We start from the raw sequence: 14,230 nt of genomic DNA, 5'->3' as shown, positions 1-14,230 counted from the left end.
AATAATTAGGACTCACGTGTGCCATAAATGTCAAGTTAAAAAAAAAGGGGGGGGGGAAAGGAAGGCAAAAGGGAGGGGGGAGGCAGAGATCCCAGATACAAGGTGAAATCAGTTTAAATAAAAAGGCTTTTAATGGCATCGCTTGTATTTACCTCTAAGAGCTTCGAGGATTTAATCAGATGGGAGCGCGCAGCCCTAGGGCCATATGGGGGGGATGTGTGTGTATGTATGTATGTGTGTGTGTGCATGGGCCTTGCACACGCATAGGTGTGGGTATTTTAGGGGTGTGGGGGGTCAAGATTAAGGGTGTTCCCCCTTCAGTGCGTTGCCAAAGATGCATTTTTGCGGCAGTTTACAGCAAACCCCACTCATCCTGCTTAAATAATTGGATTTTTTTTTTGGGGGGGGACTGGATCCATACCCCCTGAGCGGGTGAGCACCTCCCACCCCCCTTACTATAACACGCATGGGGGGGGGATGTGGAGCCCCATCTCTTGCCCCAAGCAGGGATCAGCCCCAAGTGGGCAACGTGGCTGGAAAGGGAAGAAAAGAGGCACCCCCCCACCCCAACCCCCCCGCTGCCAGTAGCGGTGTCTGCAGGCGGTTCAGGGAGGGAGGGGAAAGGAGGGGGGGGACACCGATTTGGATTTGTTTCCTTTCAGTAATTACCGAAGGATAGAAAACACATGTGTTGGGATCGCATTTTTTTTCTTAACCCCCCTTTTTTTTCTCTTCTTCCCCTAAATCAGTTCATCAATTCGCAAATTATAGCTGGGAGCGGAGGGGGGGGTGGGAAGGAAATCTCCCGACACGTTTTTCTTTCTATTTTATTCTCCGCCCCCCCACACCCCCCCTTTCTCTGTGTGAACATCAGTGGGGGGAGAGGGAAGAAAAAGAAGAGGAAGGGGGAAGAATATAGCTTATGAGTGGTGAATGTTATTTCGGATTTCTATGGGCGCTTTTCTTTTCTGGGAACAAAGAGCAACTCCTATTAAAGAGCTACTCGAAGACTTGTACATATTTCTACTGCTGTGTAGCACTTTTAATAAAACATCTGTTCTTGCTTCTGCTGATGAGTTTACATAATTGTTTGCAGACCAATTTAACCAGAAAGCGCCCCACATATTCCCTCTCCATGTTTTCATGGGGGAAAAAATAAATACCTTTTTGGTAGTGACATAGCTTGATGAAATACTTTCGAGAAATCCCCAAACTGCTAGAAAATATCAATGGGGGGAAAAATAATATATATCCAGTGCATTCAAAACGTGAGGCAATGAGTAAAACATACTTTAATGATGCCTCATTTGTATTTGGGGTGGTTCTGCTCTATTTTTGTTTTTCACCCCCCTCCTCTTTCTCTGCCTTTTCTCCCCAGAAACCTGGTTTTTAGCGTGGGGAGAGGATTCTATTTTAAGTTTCTTTACGGCAGCTGGTTTCTGTTCACTATAAATCGACCAGACTTTTAAGACTTGCCCTCTGTTTAGAGAAGTAATAAAACACTTAACTTTCTCGACTCCTAGTCACACGGTTATCACACAGGTCTCTCGATACAACAGCCCCGAGCACCTACACAAAATAGAACAGAAAAAAAGGGGGGGGCAAAAGAAAATAATAATAAAAAATAAAAAATAAGAAATAAAAAGACAAAACTTCCCCCCCACCCTCCCCACCCCCAAAGGAGCTTCTCCAGGGACTGCTCCAAACTTTGGCGAGGGTATCAATACCCTTCTATAGGTGCAACTCCCCCCAGCAAAGGTCCAACCCATCCAGCTGTAGCTCCTTTTAATTTACTCACCAAATTACATCGGGCTGTAAGCAATACATAAGGTAAGACAACACGCCAATAACTGCAAAGCCCTCATCCATTCTCCTCTCCCTCCAGCCCATTTGTTGGACCTTTGCAACAATTTAATATCTGGAAGGAGCTTTGCCTGGTCAGTGGTTTCCAAAGAAACCCAGCTCTGAAAGGACTTGGGCTCAGAGGAGAGGTGCCCATGGCTACTTGTATTTACAGCACCCCCTTTGCTCCCCAGCTCTGTCCCCGTGTATGTGTGTCCCCCCCCCCCGGGTGGGGGTTTCACATCTGAGCAGAAAGCAGTAAAAAACCAAAATATTCATAATAATCCCCCCAGTAATCGCATTTCTTCCTTAGTTTCTTTATTTTCGCCTTTCTTTGGCTCCAGAAATGCCCGGCCAGGCTCTTGGGAAAGAGGAGAGGGAGAAAAGGGAAACGAAAGCAAACTGAAGTTCGCTTTTTGGGGAGGGGGAGCCGCCTGTAAATCTCCCCCATGCAGATGAGGCTTGTGTCTACTCCAGGTTGGGCAGCCCTAGGTGGGAGCCAGCGAGGTCCCCATGCTAAAGAAGATGGTGCACACTTCCAGCTCTCCCCTTTTTTTGGTTCGAAACTTTATTTTTTCCCCTAGTGACACTCAGGGGAAGCCTTAACGTTATAGAAGATGAATACACGAGCTTTTTTTTTTCAGTTGTAGTCTCGTTTATGGTTTTATTGCTACCATTGATTACTTTGCTTTGTTACACAGAGGAAAAAGAGCATAAAATCCGTTGGCATCCGGGTTCCTGTTATAGCTGGGGAAAAAAATATACACCCACCCCCCCAACCCTTCTTTGTCAGCTAAAATCTTTTAGGGATACATCGCTAAAAGAAGAAGGGGAAAAAAAAAACCAAAGGAATTAAGGCTATTGATTGAGAGGAACACACAAATAACTCTCAGGTTTGAATTGGAGTGTGCACCCACAAACCTTCCTCTCCCCAGCCCCCCGCACCCTCCCGTTTAAAATGAAAACGTGGACACGATGGAGGTTGAAAGAAAACCCCCAGCAACAACAGAGAGGAGGCCAGGGTTTCCCTGCCATAATTGAATTTTTAAATAGCAAGCCACCAGAATGATAAAGATACCTCGCAATATTTACAGATCAGCAGGTATGTTTTACATTTAAGGGGCAATTTATGGCTCTGGATTGAAATTAAAATTAGATTAGCTGTCTTCATTTCAATTAGGTCTAGGTGCAATCTACCCAGAGAAGATAGGGGAGAATCCTCCCTTTCATCTAACTAAATATTTGCAGGAGAACTTTCCCAATCAGTTGTAAATATCTGCAACTATAAATTGCTGCAAACACCAACACGAGGTTGCGTCCCCAGCCCAGGCTCCCCATTCCAAACAGGAACGCTCTGGTTATTTTTTTATTGCATTTATTCCCTTTCTTTTTTCTTTGCTGCTGTTGTAGTTGAAAATGTAAATATCCTCCAGCTTTGAGAATGAACAGGGAAACGTTTGAGGGGAGAAATGTCAAACTCGAGGAGAAATCTAACTTCCAGGCTAACGTGAGTTTGCAATGTTGGGTGTTGCTTTGCTGGATGTCTTTCTTTTCCCCCCTCTCTCCCCTCCCCAAGACACACTTTGGGAAGGCTCTGAAACACGTTATCAATTCAGAAGTCGCCATGTTTTCCCCCCTCTCTTTATGTAATATTTCCTCATCAGGAACACAACCGTTTGATTCCATAATATTGACCAATGCTACATGAGAACAAGAAGGAGAAAAAAAAAACACAACAAAACCAAACCCAGAGGGTAATTTATGGCTTAATATTCTGTGGACATCTGAGATTTATTACTGTGAATTCTGAGCTATTTTATTACAAGATATTAAGCAAACATTGCTTAAAACAACCCACCCAACACAACAACAACACACACACCACAACCCCAAAGCACAAGCCCCATAACGCTCAGACACACAGACGGTGCTTCCAAACCTCAGTGACCATTAGCAGAAAAGGGGGGTGAAGGAGAAAAGGGGGGGGGAAGGGAAAAGTTAAGCCTGGCTTAAGAAATTTACCCCCCCCCCCCTCCCTTTTACCCCCTTCAGCCACAAGCAGGATCCCCAGCCCAGGAGCGCTCCCCTCCCCACCGCATCCTCCCCATCCCCCGGCGCCCCGGGGGTGCTGGGGGGGGTTTGGGGGTGCAGGACTTACTTTCCATGCCCACTTAGTTTCAACTAGGGAATCAACAGAAGCAAAAGCAATTTTTTCCCTTTTTGACACCCGCCTCCCCATTGGCTCCCCCCGGGTCAGCTGACTTTGTCATTTTGTCTGTCCTGGAGCAGAGCCTTCCCTATAACAATCTAGTTCAGACTACAAACTGGAGACAGAAATAAATATTAAAGAAATCACACAGCCAGGTGTAGAGGACGATATGAATTCCTATTTTACAAACCCATCTTTATCCTGCCATCTAACCAGTGGCCAAGAGGTGCTTCCCAACGTAGCCCTCAATTCAACTGCCTATGACCCTGTCAGGCATTTTTCTACTTATGGAGCAGCCGTTGCTCAAAACCGGATTTATTCTTCTCCTTTTTATTCACCGCAAGATAATGTTGTGTTTAGCTCCAGCCGAGGACCTTATGACTATGGATCTAATGCTTTTTACCAAGAAAAAGACATGCTTTCTAGCTGCAGGCAAAATTCTATGGGACATAATACACAGACATCAATCGCACAGGATTTTACCAGTGACCAAAACAGGAACACTTCGCAAGAACAAAAAACTAGCATTCAAATATACCCATGGATGCAGCGTATGAACTCCCACAGTGGTAAGTTTTACAGCTCGGAGATATAAATTAAATAAACTGAACCATCTTTACGACCTTCTCCCTAGCAGAACAGGCTGAGCGACTTTTTATGGCCCCATAAAAACAATAATATAGCTCCTTCACAGTTGCAGCTACAGGCCTTTTATTTGTTAAGTTGTTGCAAGCAAATATGGCTTGTTATGCTCTTTCTAATTAAAAGACTTCGAGAGTGTAAAATATCTATAATAAAGTGCAGCGAGCTCTGCTCGGGAGTTAAGCACAAAATATTACCGGGGTAAAAATAAGTTTTAATGGATTAGCGGGGTAAAAATAAGTTTTAATGACGGGTGCGGGCAGTGCGGCGGTGGCGGGGACCCCGCACCAAGTGGGGCCCGGGGGGAGCTCCCCCATCCGCCCCCCCAAATCTTCCAATTGGCAGGAATAATGTGGGAAAATAGAAAGGGTAATGGGGGGGGGAAGGGTTTTGGAGCAGCATCCCGGGAGAAAATGACCCGGGAGAAAACGCTGCGTTAATTTAATTGGGAAAAAAAATAGATATTTAATATTTTTTTATAGCGGGGGGGGTGCTGGGAAAGGGGCAGGCGGGTGGGGGGGGGGAGGGGGAGCGGGGCGGGCGCGGGGCTGCGCAGGGGCGGAGGGGTTGCGCGGGTGCGGGGGTGTTTTTCCGCCCCCCTCCGCGTTCTCCCGGGCTGACGATTTTTAGTCTGTTTTGTCTCGGCATCCCTAGGAGTGGGCTACGGGGCCGACCGCCGGCGGGGCCGCCAGATCTATTCCCGTTATCAAACCTTGGAGCTGGAGAAGGAATTTCACTTCAACCGGTACCTGACCCGGCGGAGGCGGATCGAGATCGCCAACGCTCTGTGCCTGACGGAGCGGCAGATTAAAATCTGGTTCCAAAACCGGAGGATGAAATGGAAAAAAGAAAGTAATTTGAGTTCAACCCTCTCCGGGGCGGGGGGGGGGGGCCGCCGCCGCCGCCGCCGACAGCTTGGCCAAGGAGGAGAAGCGAGAAGAGACAGAGGAGGAGAAGCAGAAGGAGTGAAAAAGTGACAGCTCGGCGGCAGGAACCCCCCCCTCCACACTCCAACCCCCCCTCCAGACCCGTATTTATCACTGGCACAATGTTTGGCTACGTTGAAAAAAAAAAAAAAAAGGGAAAAAAAAAGGAAAAAAAAGAGAAAAATGATTAAAAAATAATATTAATGGGGGGTGTTAAAAAATTAAGGTCTAAGGTGCAAATGTGGACACCCCCCCCTCGCTACACAGCCCCCTCCCAGTGACCCCATCCCCCGCACACCCATCTCGCCATCGCCTATTTATCTATCTCGGGATAAGACTGTTTCAAGCCGCACACACTCCACACCCCCCTTCTCCTCCTCCTCCTCCTCTCCCATCCCTTCCTCCCCCCCCCCCCAAAAAAAGAATTGGGCATCCACCCTCCGCTGCGCCAGGTCGGCCCCTGCCCAGTCGCTTCTCCTCCCCCCCCAGGCACAGCAGCTCTTCCTCCCCTGGTGAAAAATCAGCTTTTCCCTGCCAAAAGCTCTTTCCACCTAAATATCGCATTTTCAAGAGCATCCTCCTTGTATTTAAGCAGATACCTGGGCTCATCGCTGCATACTACAAACTGTGACAGTTTCTGTGTGAATATTTTTAACTGTGTTTGTGGTACCTGTATTTATATTTATGTTTAGCACTGTAATGTTCCACGGTATAAAGTGAATGGAGTTCTATAGCGGTAGAAAAGGAAGAAAAAAAACAATAAAGAAAGAAATCATAAAAGAGACAAAAAAAAGGGAGAATTAAATCAATTCTTGTGTTACACCCTCATGTACAAAGGTCATGTCCAGAGGACTATGTTGAGTATTTAATAAAATCTGAATATTATTTTTAAAGTTTATAGAATGGCCTCTGAGCTTCAGTCGAAACCTTGCGTGTTGATATCAGCCTGTTAGAAAGTTCACTTATCTTCTGTGTGTTGTTCCTGAAAAAGAAAGCATCAGCTCCCTCTCTCCTTTTCCTCCCTCCTTCGTCCCTCTCTCTTTCAAGAGTATTCCCCCAAAAAAAGAAAGAAAAAGGGTGGTGGGGAGGGGGGGGAAATACATTTTGCTTTGTCTCCTTGACTTGGTCTTGTTACTGTATTGTTCGGTGGCATCAGGAATCTATGCCATACCTCTCGCTTCATGATTAAAAATGGATTTCCAAAGTTCAAACCAGTATATATTTCTTATTGCACCCTCCTCAGTCAAACACCAGGTCAAAGGTTCCGCTTCTTTTTATTATGGTTATTTTGATTTCATTTGAGCTCTACGCAGCTGAGATTCCCCCAGCTCTGCGGAAGGACCCACATCTCCCCCCCCCTTTTGTTCCCTCCTCTCCCCCGACTGATTTCGACCCAATAAACCTTTCCAGGGAGGGGGGGGGGAGTCACTTTCATCCAGAAAGTCATCCTTAGGAGAACGGAAATTGTGGATATAACGCTGGGAAACAAACCCTGCTGCTGTGGATCGCAGGCTCGGATAAACCATTGCGAAGGCTGGATGAAAGAAATCTGCGTTTTTCTCGCCTCTTTGTCACTGCTCTCATATTTACTGGGCTGTTCAATAGGTAGCGCATAGCCAGGGGTGATATTTCCCTGGAAGCAACTTAGTTCCCTTCGAGATATTTTTAATGAAACAACCAGGATTTGGTGTTAAGTGGCCATAACCAGGAACAAAAATAATAAAAAAGGAGAAAGAAAGAAAGAAAAAAAAAAAGAAGGAAAAAACCAACAAAAAAAAGCAGCCTGGGGAGGTTTTTCAAGCCCATCCTTTGCTCGTCTCCAGCCTGGAATGTGCAGGCGATTTTTGCAAGGCGCAGGAAAGACGGCAAAAAAACCCCATAAAATGTCTCTTGAAAGGGAAGAAAACAAGCAAACAGCACCAACGAGCAGCAGCCAAGAGCGTTTTGCAAGAGGGTAACGACCTGGGCAGGGAGCAGGAGGCTCCCTGAGTGTAAACCAGTTGGAATGAAAGGAAAAAAGGACAAAAAATGGGGGGAGAAAAAGACAAACTCAAACATATCTCCAGAGCCACACGTATATAATTCAGCGCCTATAGCAAGGAGGAAGGCAATATGTAACACCCAGCGCATTCAAGGCATTCTCTGGCTGGTGAATGGAGACGGAATAGAAAGAAACAGCACTCAGGTCCGCGGGGCAAAGCGCAGAGCGGGCTGGGGGGGGGGCGTCCTCCCTTCACCCCCCCACCCCCTCCCCAATCCGCAGCAGAAGGGAGGGCTGGAAATTCAGATTTGAAGGTATTTATTTCCCCTCCGCAGTGCCCTTTGAAGAGAGGGGCTGGTTTCTGCAGGCAGCAGCAGACAAGGAAGATCCAGGCTTCTGGCAGCAATAAATCGCCCCAAAAAGAAGCGGGGGGGGGGGGGGGAGGAAGGTAACAGGAATGTAAACTTTGGCGCATCCAAGGAGCAGCCCCTGCGGAACCCTCGGGAGCGTCCCCGGCCGCCACCGTGCCCCAAAACCTCAGCAAACAGCGCGGGGATTGCGCTGACTCCTGCCCAGCCAGCGGTTGAAAATGAATTCATTTCAAACGTAAGGAATTCGAGATGCCGCGGAGGGAACGCGCTGCTGCTGCCGCCTCCCCCCCTCCTGCACCGCCGAAAAGAGGCAAAAATAAACGAAACCACCAAAAAAAAAGAGAAAAAAAGGGGGTTTATTTTCCCTCCCAGCTGCTATTTTGAGACGGAAGAAACGCGCAAAAAACGCGCGCAGGAATCACGGTCTGTTTAAAAACGGTTTGAAAATCGCGGAGAGTTGCGCGGAGGGAGCTCGGAGGCAGCCTGCGCGCTGCCCCCCCCCCTGCCCCCCCCTCCCTCCGCGGGGGGCGCGGAGCGCTGCGGTGCCGCGGAGCAGCGCTAGGTGCCGCTGCCGCCTCGCCGTCCCGCAGCGCGCTCCCCCGCGCACCCCCGGCGCCTTCCGCGGGCGCCCATCGATAACCCGCCCCGGGGTCATCACGGGAAATGGATGAGTGGCCGGCGCCGTCACGTGACGCCACTTAAATATCCCATATTTGGGCAGCGCGGAGAGAACGGGGGGGGGAGGGGGGGGGGTGTGAAAAAAAAAAGAAGGGAAGAATCCCCCCACCTATAAATTCTGCACTTTAGGAGGAACAAAAAACGCGGCCCCCCCACCCCTGAACTTCAAAGGGCCACAAATCACCCTAAATCAAAGCGGTTGGAAAAAAAAACAAGAGGAAAAACAGGGGGGGAAGAGGAAAAAAAAAAAAGGAAAAAGAAAAAAGAGGAAGAAAAGGAGAAAAAAAGGGGGAAAAAGAGGAGAAAAAAGGGGGAAAGAGTGAAAAAGGGATTAGGAAAAGGAGGAAAAAGAGAGAAGGGGGAAAAAAGAGGAAAAAGGGGAAGGAGAAGAGAAGAGGGAAAAGAAGAAAAAGGAAAAAAGAGGGGAAAAAAGGATAAAAAAATATAAAAGGTAAAAAGGAGAGGAAACGAAGGGGAAAAGAGAAAAAAAAAGAAGAGAAAAGGAAGAAAAATTTTAAAAAAAGAGGAAAAAAAGGGGAAAAAAAGGAGGAAAAGAAGAGGGAAAAATCCCCCTCCCCAAATTCCCCCCCCCCTCTTTTTTATTATTTCTTTTGCCTCCCCTCCTCCGCCATGAGTTCTTACGTCGCCAATTCGTTTTATAAGCAAAGTCCCCCCGTTCCTGCCTATGCCATGCAAAGTTATGGAAATTATGGAAGTGTGCCGGGGGTCCCACCGCCCAGGTACCGCGGCAGCGGCTCGGACCCGAGCATCGCCCTCCCCTCCGCCGGGGCTGCCGCCTCCCTGGGCTCGGACATGTCTGCAGCCCCCCGAGCTAACCCCGAGCGACCTTCTTGCACGGTCATGGGTTCTTCAGGGCATCTTTTAGCCAGAGACGACCAAGCATCCCTAAATCCCGGGATTTACAACCAGAAGAGCGCTAACCCGGCGCTGGAGGAGAGATCTAAGAGCTCGGGTGAAATCAAAGCCGAGCCGGTGCAAACAGCACAACAAGGAGGACCCCAACTGCAGCAGCAGCACCAACCTCCACAAATCTACCCCTGGATGACCAAACTGCACATGAGCCATGGTAAAACTTTCACTTCTTGATTTTTTTTTGTTTCACAGGATCTTTTTTTTTTTATCTTTTTTTTCTCCCCCCCTTTTTTTTTTCCCTTGCCTTGGGTTTTTATAGGCCATACGGGGCAAATAATAAAAAACCTGAGGTCGTAAATTTTACGACTAAGGCATCAATTGCTCGTAAAACTGTCCACTAAAAGGCTTAGAGGCTATATACGCCCAAATTTATGACGGCATAATTGGATCATAGAAACAAAACGTGTATAAAAGGCAATATTCCATTTTTTTGGGAAGGGGGGGTTAAAAATAACTGGAAATACACATGTTCTTCGAGGGTGAGCTTTAAAAAAAGAGACACCAGAAGCGAAGGTGAAGGGAAAGCCTGGAGAGATTTTCCCCCTTCACCTTCCCATTGCTGAGAGGGGGGGGGGATAAAAAGACAAGATCCCCAAGAAAAGATATTTCCCTCCTTTGTACACTTCCTTATTGTCCGAGAGGAAACAGGTTCACTTCTGGCTCATCTACATGCGTTTGATGTGGGCTTTGGCGGGGGAAGGGGAAGACTTGGGGGGCTGAAGGTGTTGGGGGATGAAGGATTTCAGGCTACTTCACTCCCTGCGTGCCCGCAGCAAACTTCTGTATCTCCTAGATTTGTAACCGGGTTTTGCCGTCTACAGAAACTCTAATAAACCGATTTAAAACGCACCCCAAATTGCTTCGGGTTTTCCATGCGGTGTCTGCCCTTTATTCTTATGTCTTTTCCCCCCCTCAGAAACGGATGGGAAACGCTCCCGCACCAGCTACACCCGCTACCAAACTCTGGAACTAGAGAAAGAGTTTCATTTTAACAGATACCTGACGCGGCGGAGGCGCATTGAGATCGCCAACAACCTCTGCCTCAACGAGAGACAAATCAAAATCTGGTTTCAAAACCGGAGGATGAAGTGGAAGAAAGATTCCAAGTTGAAAAGCAAAGAGGCTCTTTAGGTGGGATTGCAGAAGATGGGGGGGGGGGGGGGTCCCCTGCTTTGATTTGATTCCGTTTTTCCCTTGTTGATGCTGTTTTCGCCCCCCCTCCCTCCCCTTTTCCCATCACTTCTGGTGGAAACTTGGATTTTTGGGGTGGGGAGGGAGGGAGCTGCTGTTTGGACTCTGGTCCTTATCCTCACGCATCCCTCAGACAAAGGAGATCTCTTATTAGTATGCAAAAATAGGGGGGGGGAACTCCAACCCCGCTGTTAGCTTCATGCAAGATTTAGTGTATGGCTCCTTAGGTTGCTACCAAGTGTCCTAACCTGTGCGCTGTTTTATTTTGGGGGGAAATTGCCAAGAAAAGGACAAAATAACCAAAAAGCTTAAAGAGAAATCCGCGGGGTGGCTGGTGGTGTCCTCTCAGCACTAAAAATCGCCATATTCAGAGGGAAAATGAGAAAGGAAATGGTGAAAAAGGGCAAAAAAAGGAAAATAAGGGGGGGGGGAAGAAGAGATAAAAAACCCTAAACCCGGTGAGTTTTATAAAGTCCTGGCTTCGCTCTCCGCTCGCCCTGATGGGAGAAGGAAACTGCTGGTGGCTTTACTGGGAATTGCGCAGGGAAGATGCTCTGGCCTCTGGTTTTACCCTCTCTGCTCGGGAGGGGAAGTATTGCCCCCGGCTGAGGCTGGGAACCCCTAAAACGCACCTCTGAACCCCACAGAAGGGCCCGGGGGGGGGGGGGGGGGTTAGGGGAGTGCGTTTGCGCTTCCTTTGGGACGCTGATGGCATCGTTTTATTACTATTTGCATATAAAAGAAATGAATAGATTTAGGAGGGGGCTAAGGGAGGGGAGGGGGGAACACTGATTTGCACGGATCCTCTGAAATCTCCGGGCAGGAAAATGCAGCATGGGGGGGGGGGGGGGGGTTGGGGGGGTGGAAGTGGGGGGGGAGGGATAAAACCCCAACCCTCTGGACTTCCTATTCTTGTGTATTTATTTGTTGCGTAATTCGTGTGGATTTGCTAAATGCTAAGCTCTATAATTAAACACGAAACCTTAACCCATGCAAGGCGAACCCCGATTTGTACATCTCTGTCTAAATTCGGTCCCTCGCAGGAGCTCTTTCCTTTCTGAACCCTCCCCAGTGGGGTCCGCGGTATATTTATGAGTTGTTTTGTCTGCGAAAGGGCAATGAAACTTCTGGTTTGATCCTATGGAATAAACGGAGAATACTCCGAAAGTTGGGCAGAGATTTTCATGCTCCTTGGGGCAGCTTTCTTTGGGCAAAGTATTGCTTTTAAAATGCTATCAGTGCTTTTAAAGCAAAGCAGCTTTCAGGGAGGGGGAAAGGATGCTTTAGCTTAGAGCATCCTTCTCCTCCCACCCTGGAAAAGGTAGCTGCTGCTTTTCCTATTTCCCGGAGTATGGGAAAAGGGAGGAAAAGGGGATTTGATAATAGTGCTGGCTGGGCCCTGAGGAAGGTGATCTGCTCCCTGTCCCAGCTCGGACTTGTCTATCTTCCTTTATTTAGCTGAGGGTTTCCATTCCAGGCTGGGCTCCTCGCATGGCAGATGGCATTTTAATGGGAATATCGGGTGGAAATGACCTTCTCTCCTTGCTTCTCTCCCCTCCCCCTCTCTCTTCTCCCCAGTATTTGGGATAAAATCACTTTTGCCCCCAAAATCTTCCACCCGCTGCGGGTTGGGCAGCACCTGAATGTGGGGAGGACGTCCCAGTGGTGACTGGGATGGGGGTCTCTATTGGGTGATGGCACCAGGCCTGTTAGCCCCACTCATATAGAAGGGAGCAGTCCTTAAGGAGGCTGCAGGGGAAGAAGAGGGGCTCTTCTTGGCTTTTAAGTATATCTATATTGCTTTTAAAGATCCACATCTATTATATTATTTAATATAAATTATATTTTCTTTTAATATAGCATTATCTATTATTTCATATACTATTTATATGTTTATATATATAATTTTACAAATATATCTTAGTTTATACATATATATTAATACAGATACGTATCTATTATTTTCTGTCTCTGCTAAGGTGGAGGGGCCTAATGCAGAACACATGGGCTCTACCTCTAGGATGGAAACACGCTTCCATAGGGTATCCATACATCCCGGGAGCTAACACTTGGGTCCATATGGACTCCTCCATACCTACAGCCATATGGCAGAGGTAAAAAAACCAGCAACCCAAAGCACACAAAAAACCCCATCGTGGAGGGTCTAAAGGAGGAGGAGGAAGAGGAAGAGTGTGGGGGGACCCCCTCCGAACCCACTCGTGTAGCGAGAGGTGCGTCTATGGTGTACTCTACGAGCTGAGATTTGCATAGGGCTCAAGCTATATATTCTTCCTCCCAGACATGCGGGGTGGCTCCTCCCGTGTCTCGCAGCTATTTTACAGGCGAAAACAAACGCCGGGAGAAGCCAATAAGCTCCATAAAACTTTATAGGATTTCCTTTACACACGGGAAACAACGGAACAATTTCCTGACCCGGCAAAACAAAAGTTCGCTGCTGCCAACATTGGCTCGGGGGCTTTTAGGGGTACAATTAGCACAGCGTGCTCAAGTGGGGCACCCCTCCCAGCTCCGGGGGCTTCGTTTAATCCTTATGGTGGCTGGGATCCGTGGGTTGATGGGGGTCTGGTTGTTTGGCGAGTTGCGAGCTGTAAAGATATTTCATGGGAGGGTCGCTTAACAGCAAAAAAAAACCTCTTTTTCACTCATTTTTCCCCCTTCTCAACTGTCATTTTAGGGTGAAATACTGCAAAACCGAGCAAGGTTCCCCTCACTTATTGCTCTGCTGCCTGTACACCAGTGGTTGCCCACTCGTGGAGGGCCTGGCGTGATTGCGGGGGGGGGGGTGCTGGGGAACCATCCCAATCATCTCTTCTTTTTATTATCATTATCTATATTCCTGGTTTTATTTCTTCCCCACGCTGTGTAAATCTCTTGCCTGGTTGCTCAGGCACAAAACCCTCTTGGCGTGTGCTGGTAATTGCTCGTTATTCCGTTCAATTTTCTCTTAAGCAACGCCTTCCCTTCCCTCTCCCCGGGATTATTGCAGCGTCTCTGGGTTATTCTCTTGGATTCTGATTCCATTTCGCACTCTTTAACACCTTTTCCCTTCGCCTTTTTCACCGCGAAGCTAAGGCAGCTCGGGGTTGTCAAGGCAAGGGTTAACCAGCTCCAGACCACGCGTGTTTGAGCTGCCAGAGCAAGGGGGAAAACCCCAAAACAGCCCCAAAACACCCCCTAAACCTCCACTTTAAACCTCAAACTTTCACGTTTCCACCCTGCGGAGCGGAGTGCGGCTACTTATGATTAATTACGGGCTTCTCCTGCCCCGAGGAGGGGGGAGAGAGGGGTCAGGGGGGGTCTCTGCACCCTTCACCCCCCCCCTTCTCTAAGGGTCACTTTTCTGAGGGGTGCTGGGTGTTTGGTGGATGTTGTTGCTGGTGCTGCTTGGGATTTGCCTTTTGATTTCCCCTCTCGTCTGCTCGCTCCCTTCCCAAAG

The 14,230-nt window shown here is 48.1% G+C and overlaps 2 protein-coding genes across 2 annotated transcripts; both read left to right on the top strand.

Annotated features, from left to right (window-relative positions):
- The first annotated feature begins 4,220 nt into the window (after positions 1-4,220).
- Positions 4,221-5,662, top strand: HOXC6 (homeobox C6). Its single transcript, XM_034071522.1, is given in 3 exon segments — positions 4,221-4,620; positions 5,348-5,592; positions 5,594-5,662. Coding segments are annotated over 3 exon segments (714 nt in total).
- A 3,617-nt stretch (positions 5,663-9,279) lies between these two features.
- Positions 9,280-10,713, top strand: HOXC5 (homeobox C5). Its single transcript, XM_005141769.2, has 2 exons — positions 9,280-9,736; positions 10,499-10,713. Exons 1-2 carry the CDS (start codon positions 9,280-9,282, stop codon positions 10,711-10,713), a joined length of 672 nt encoding a protein of 223 aa, XP_005141826.2.
- Positions 10,714-14,230: the final 3,517 nt, after the last annotated feature.

The sequence above is a fragment of the Melopsittacus undulatus genome, chromosome 21, assembly GCF_012275295.1.
Source record: "Melopsittacus undulatus isolate bMelUnd1 chromosome 21, bMelUnd1.mat.Z, whole genome shotgun sequence".
NCBI classification, from domain to species: domain Eukaryota; kingdom Metazoa; phylum Chordata; class Aves; order Psittaciformes; family Psittaculidae; genus Melopsittacus; species Melopsittacus undulatus.
This window is presented reverse-complemented; position numbering and strand designations above follow the sequence as displayed.

What these genes read in the sequence shown, in the direction of transcription:
- HOXC5 (XM_005141769.2), top strand. Translation starts at nt 9,280, where the DNA reads ATGAGTTCTTACGTCGCCAATTCGTTTTATAAGCAAAGTCCCCCCGTT. An exon ending in CAAACTGCACATGAGCCATG is followed by an intron (nt 9,737 to 10,498) that starts GTAAAACTTTCA and finishes TCCCCCCCTCAG; the next exon opens with AAACGGATGGGAAACGCTCC.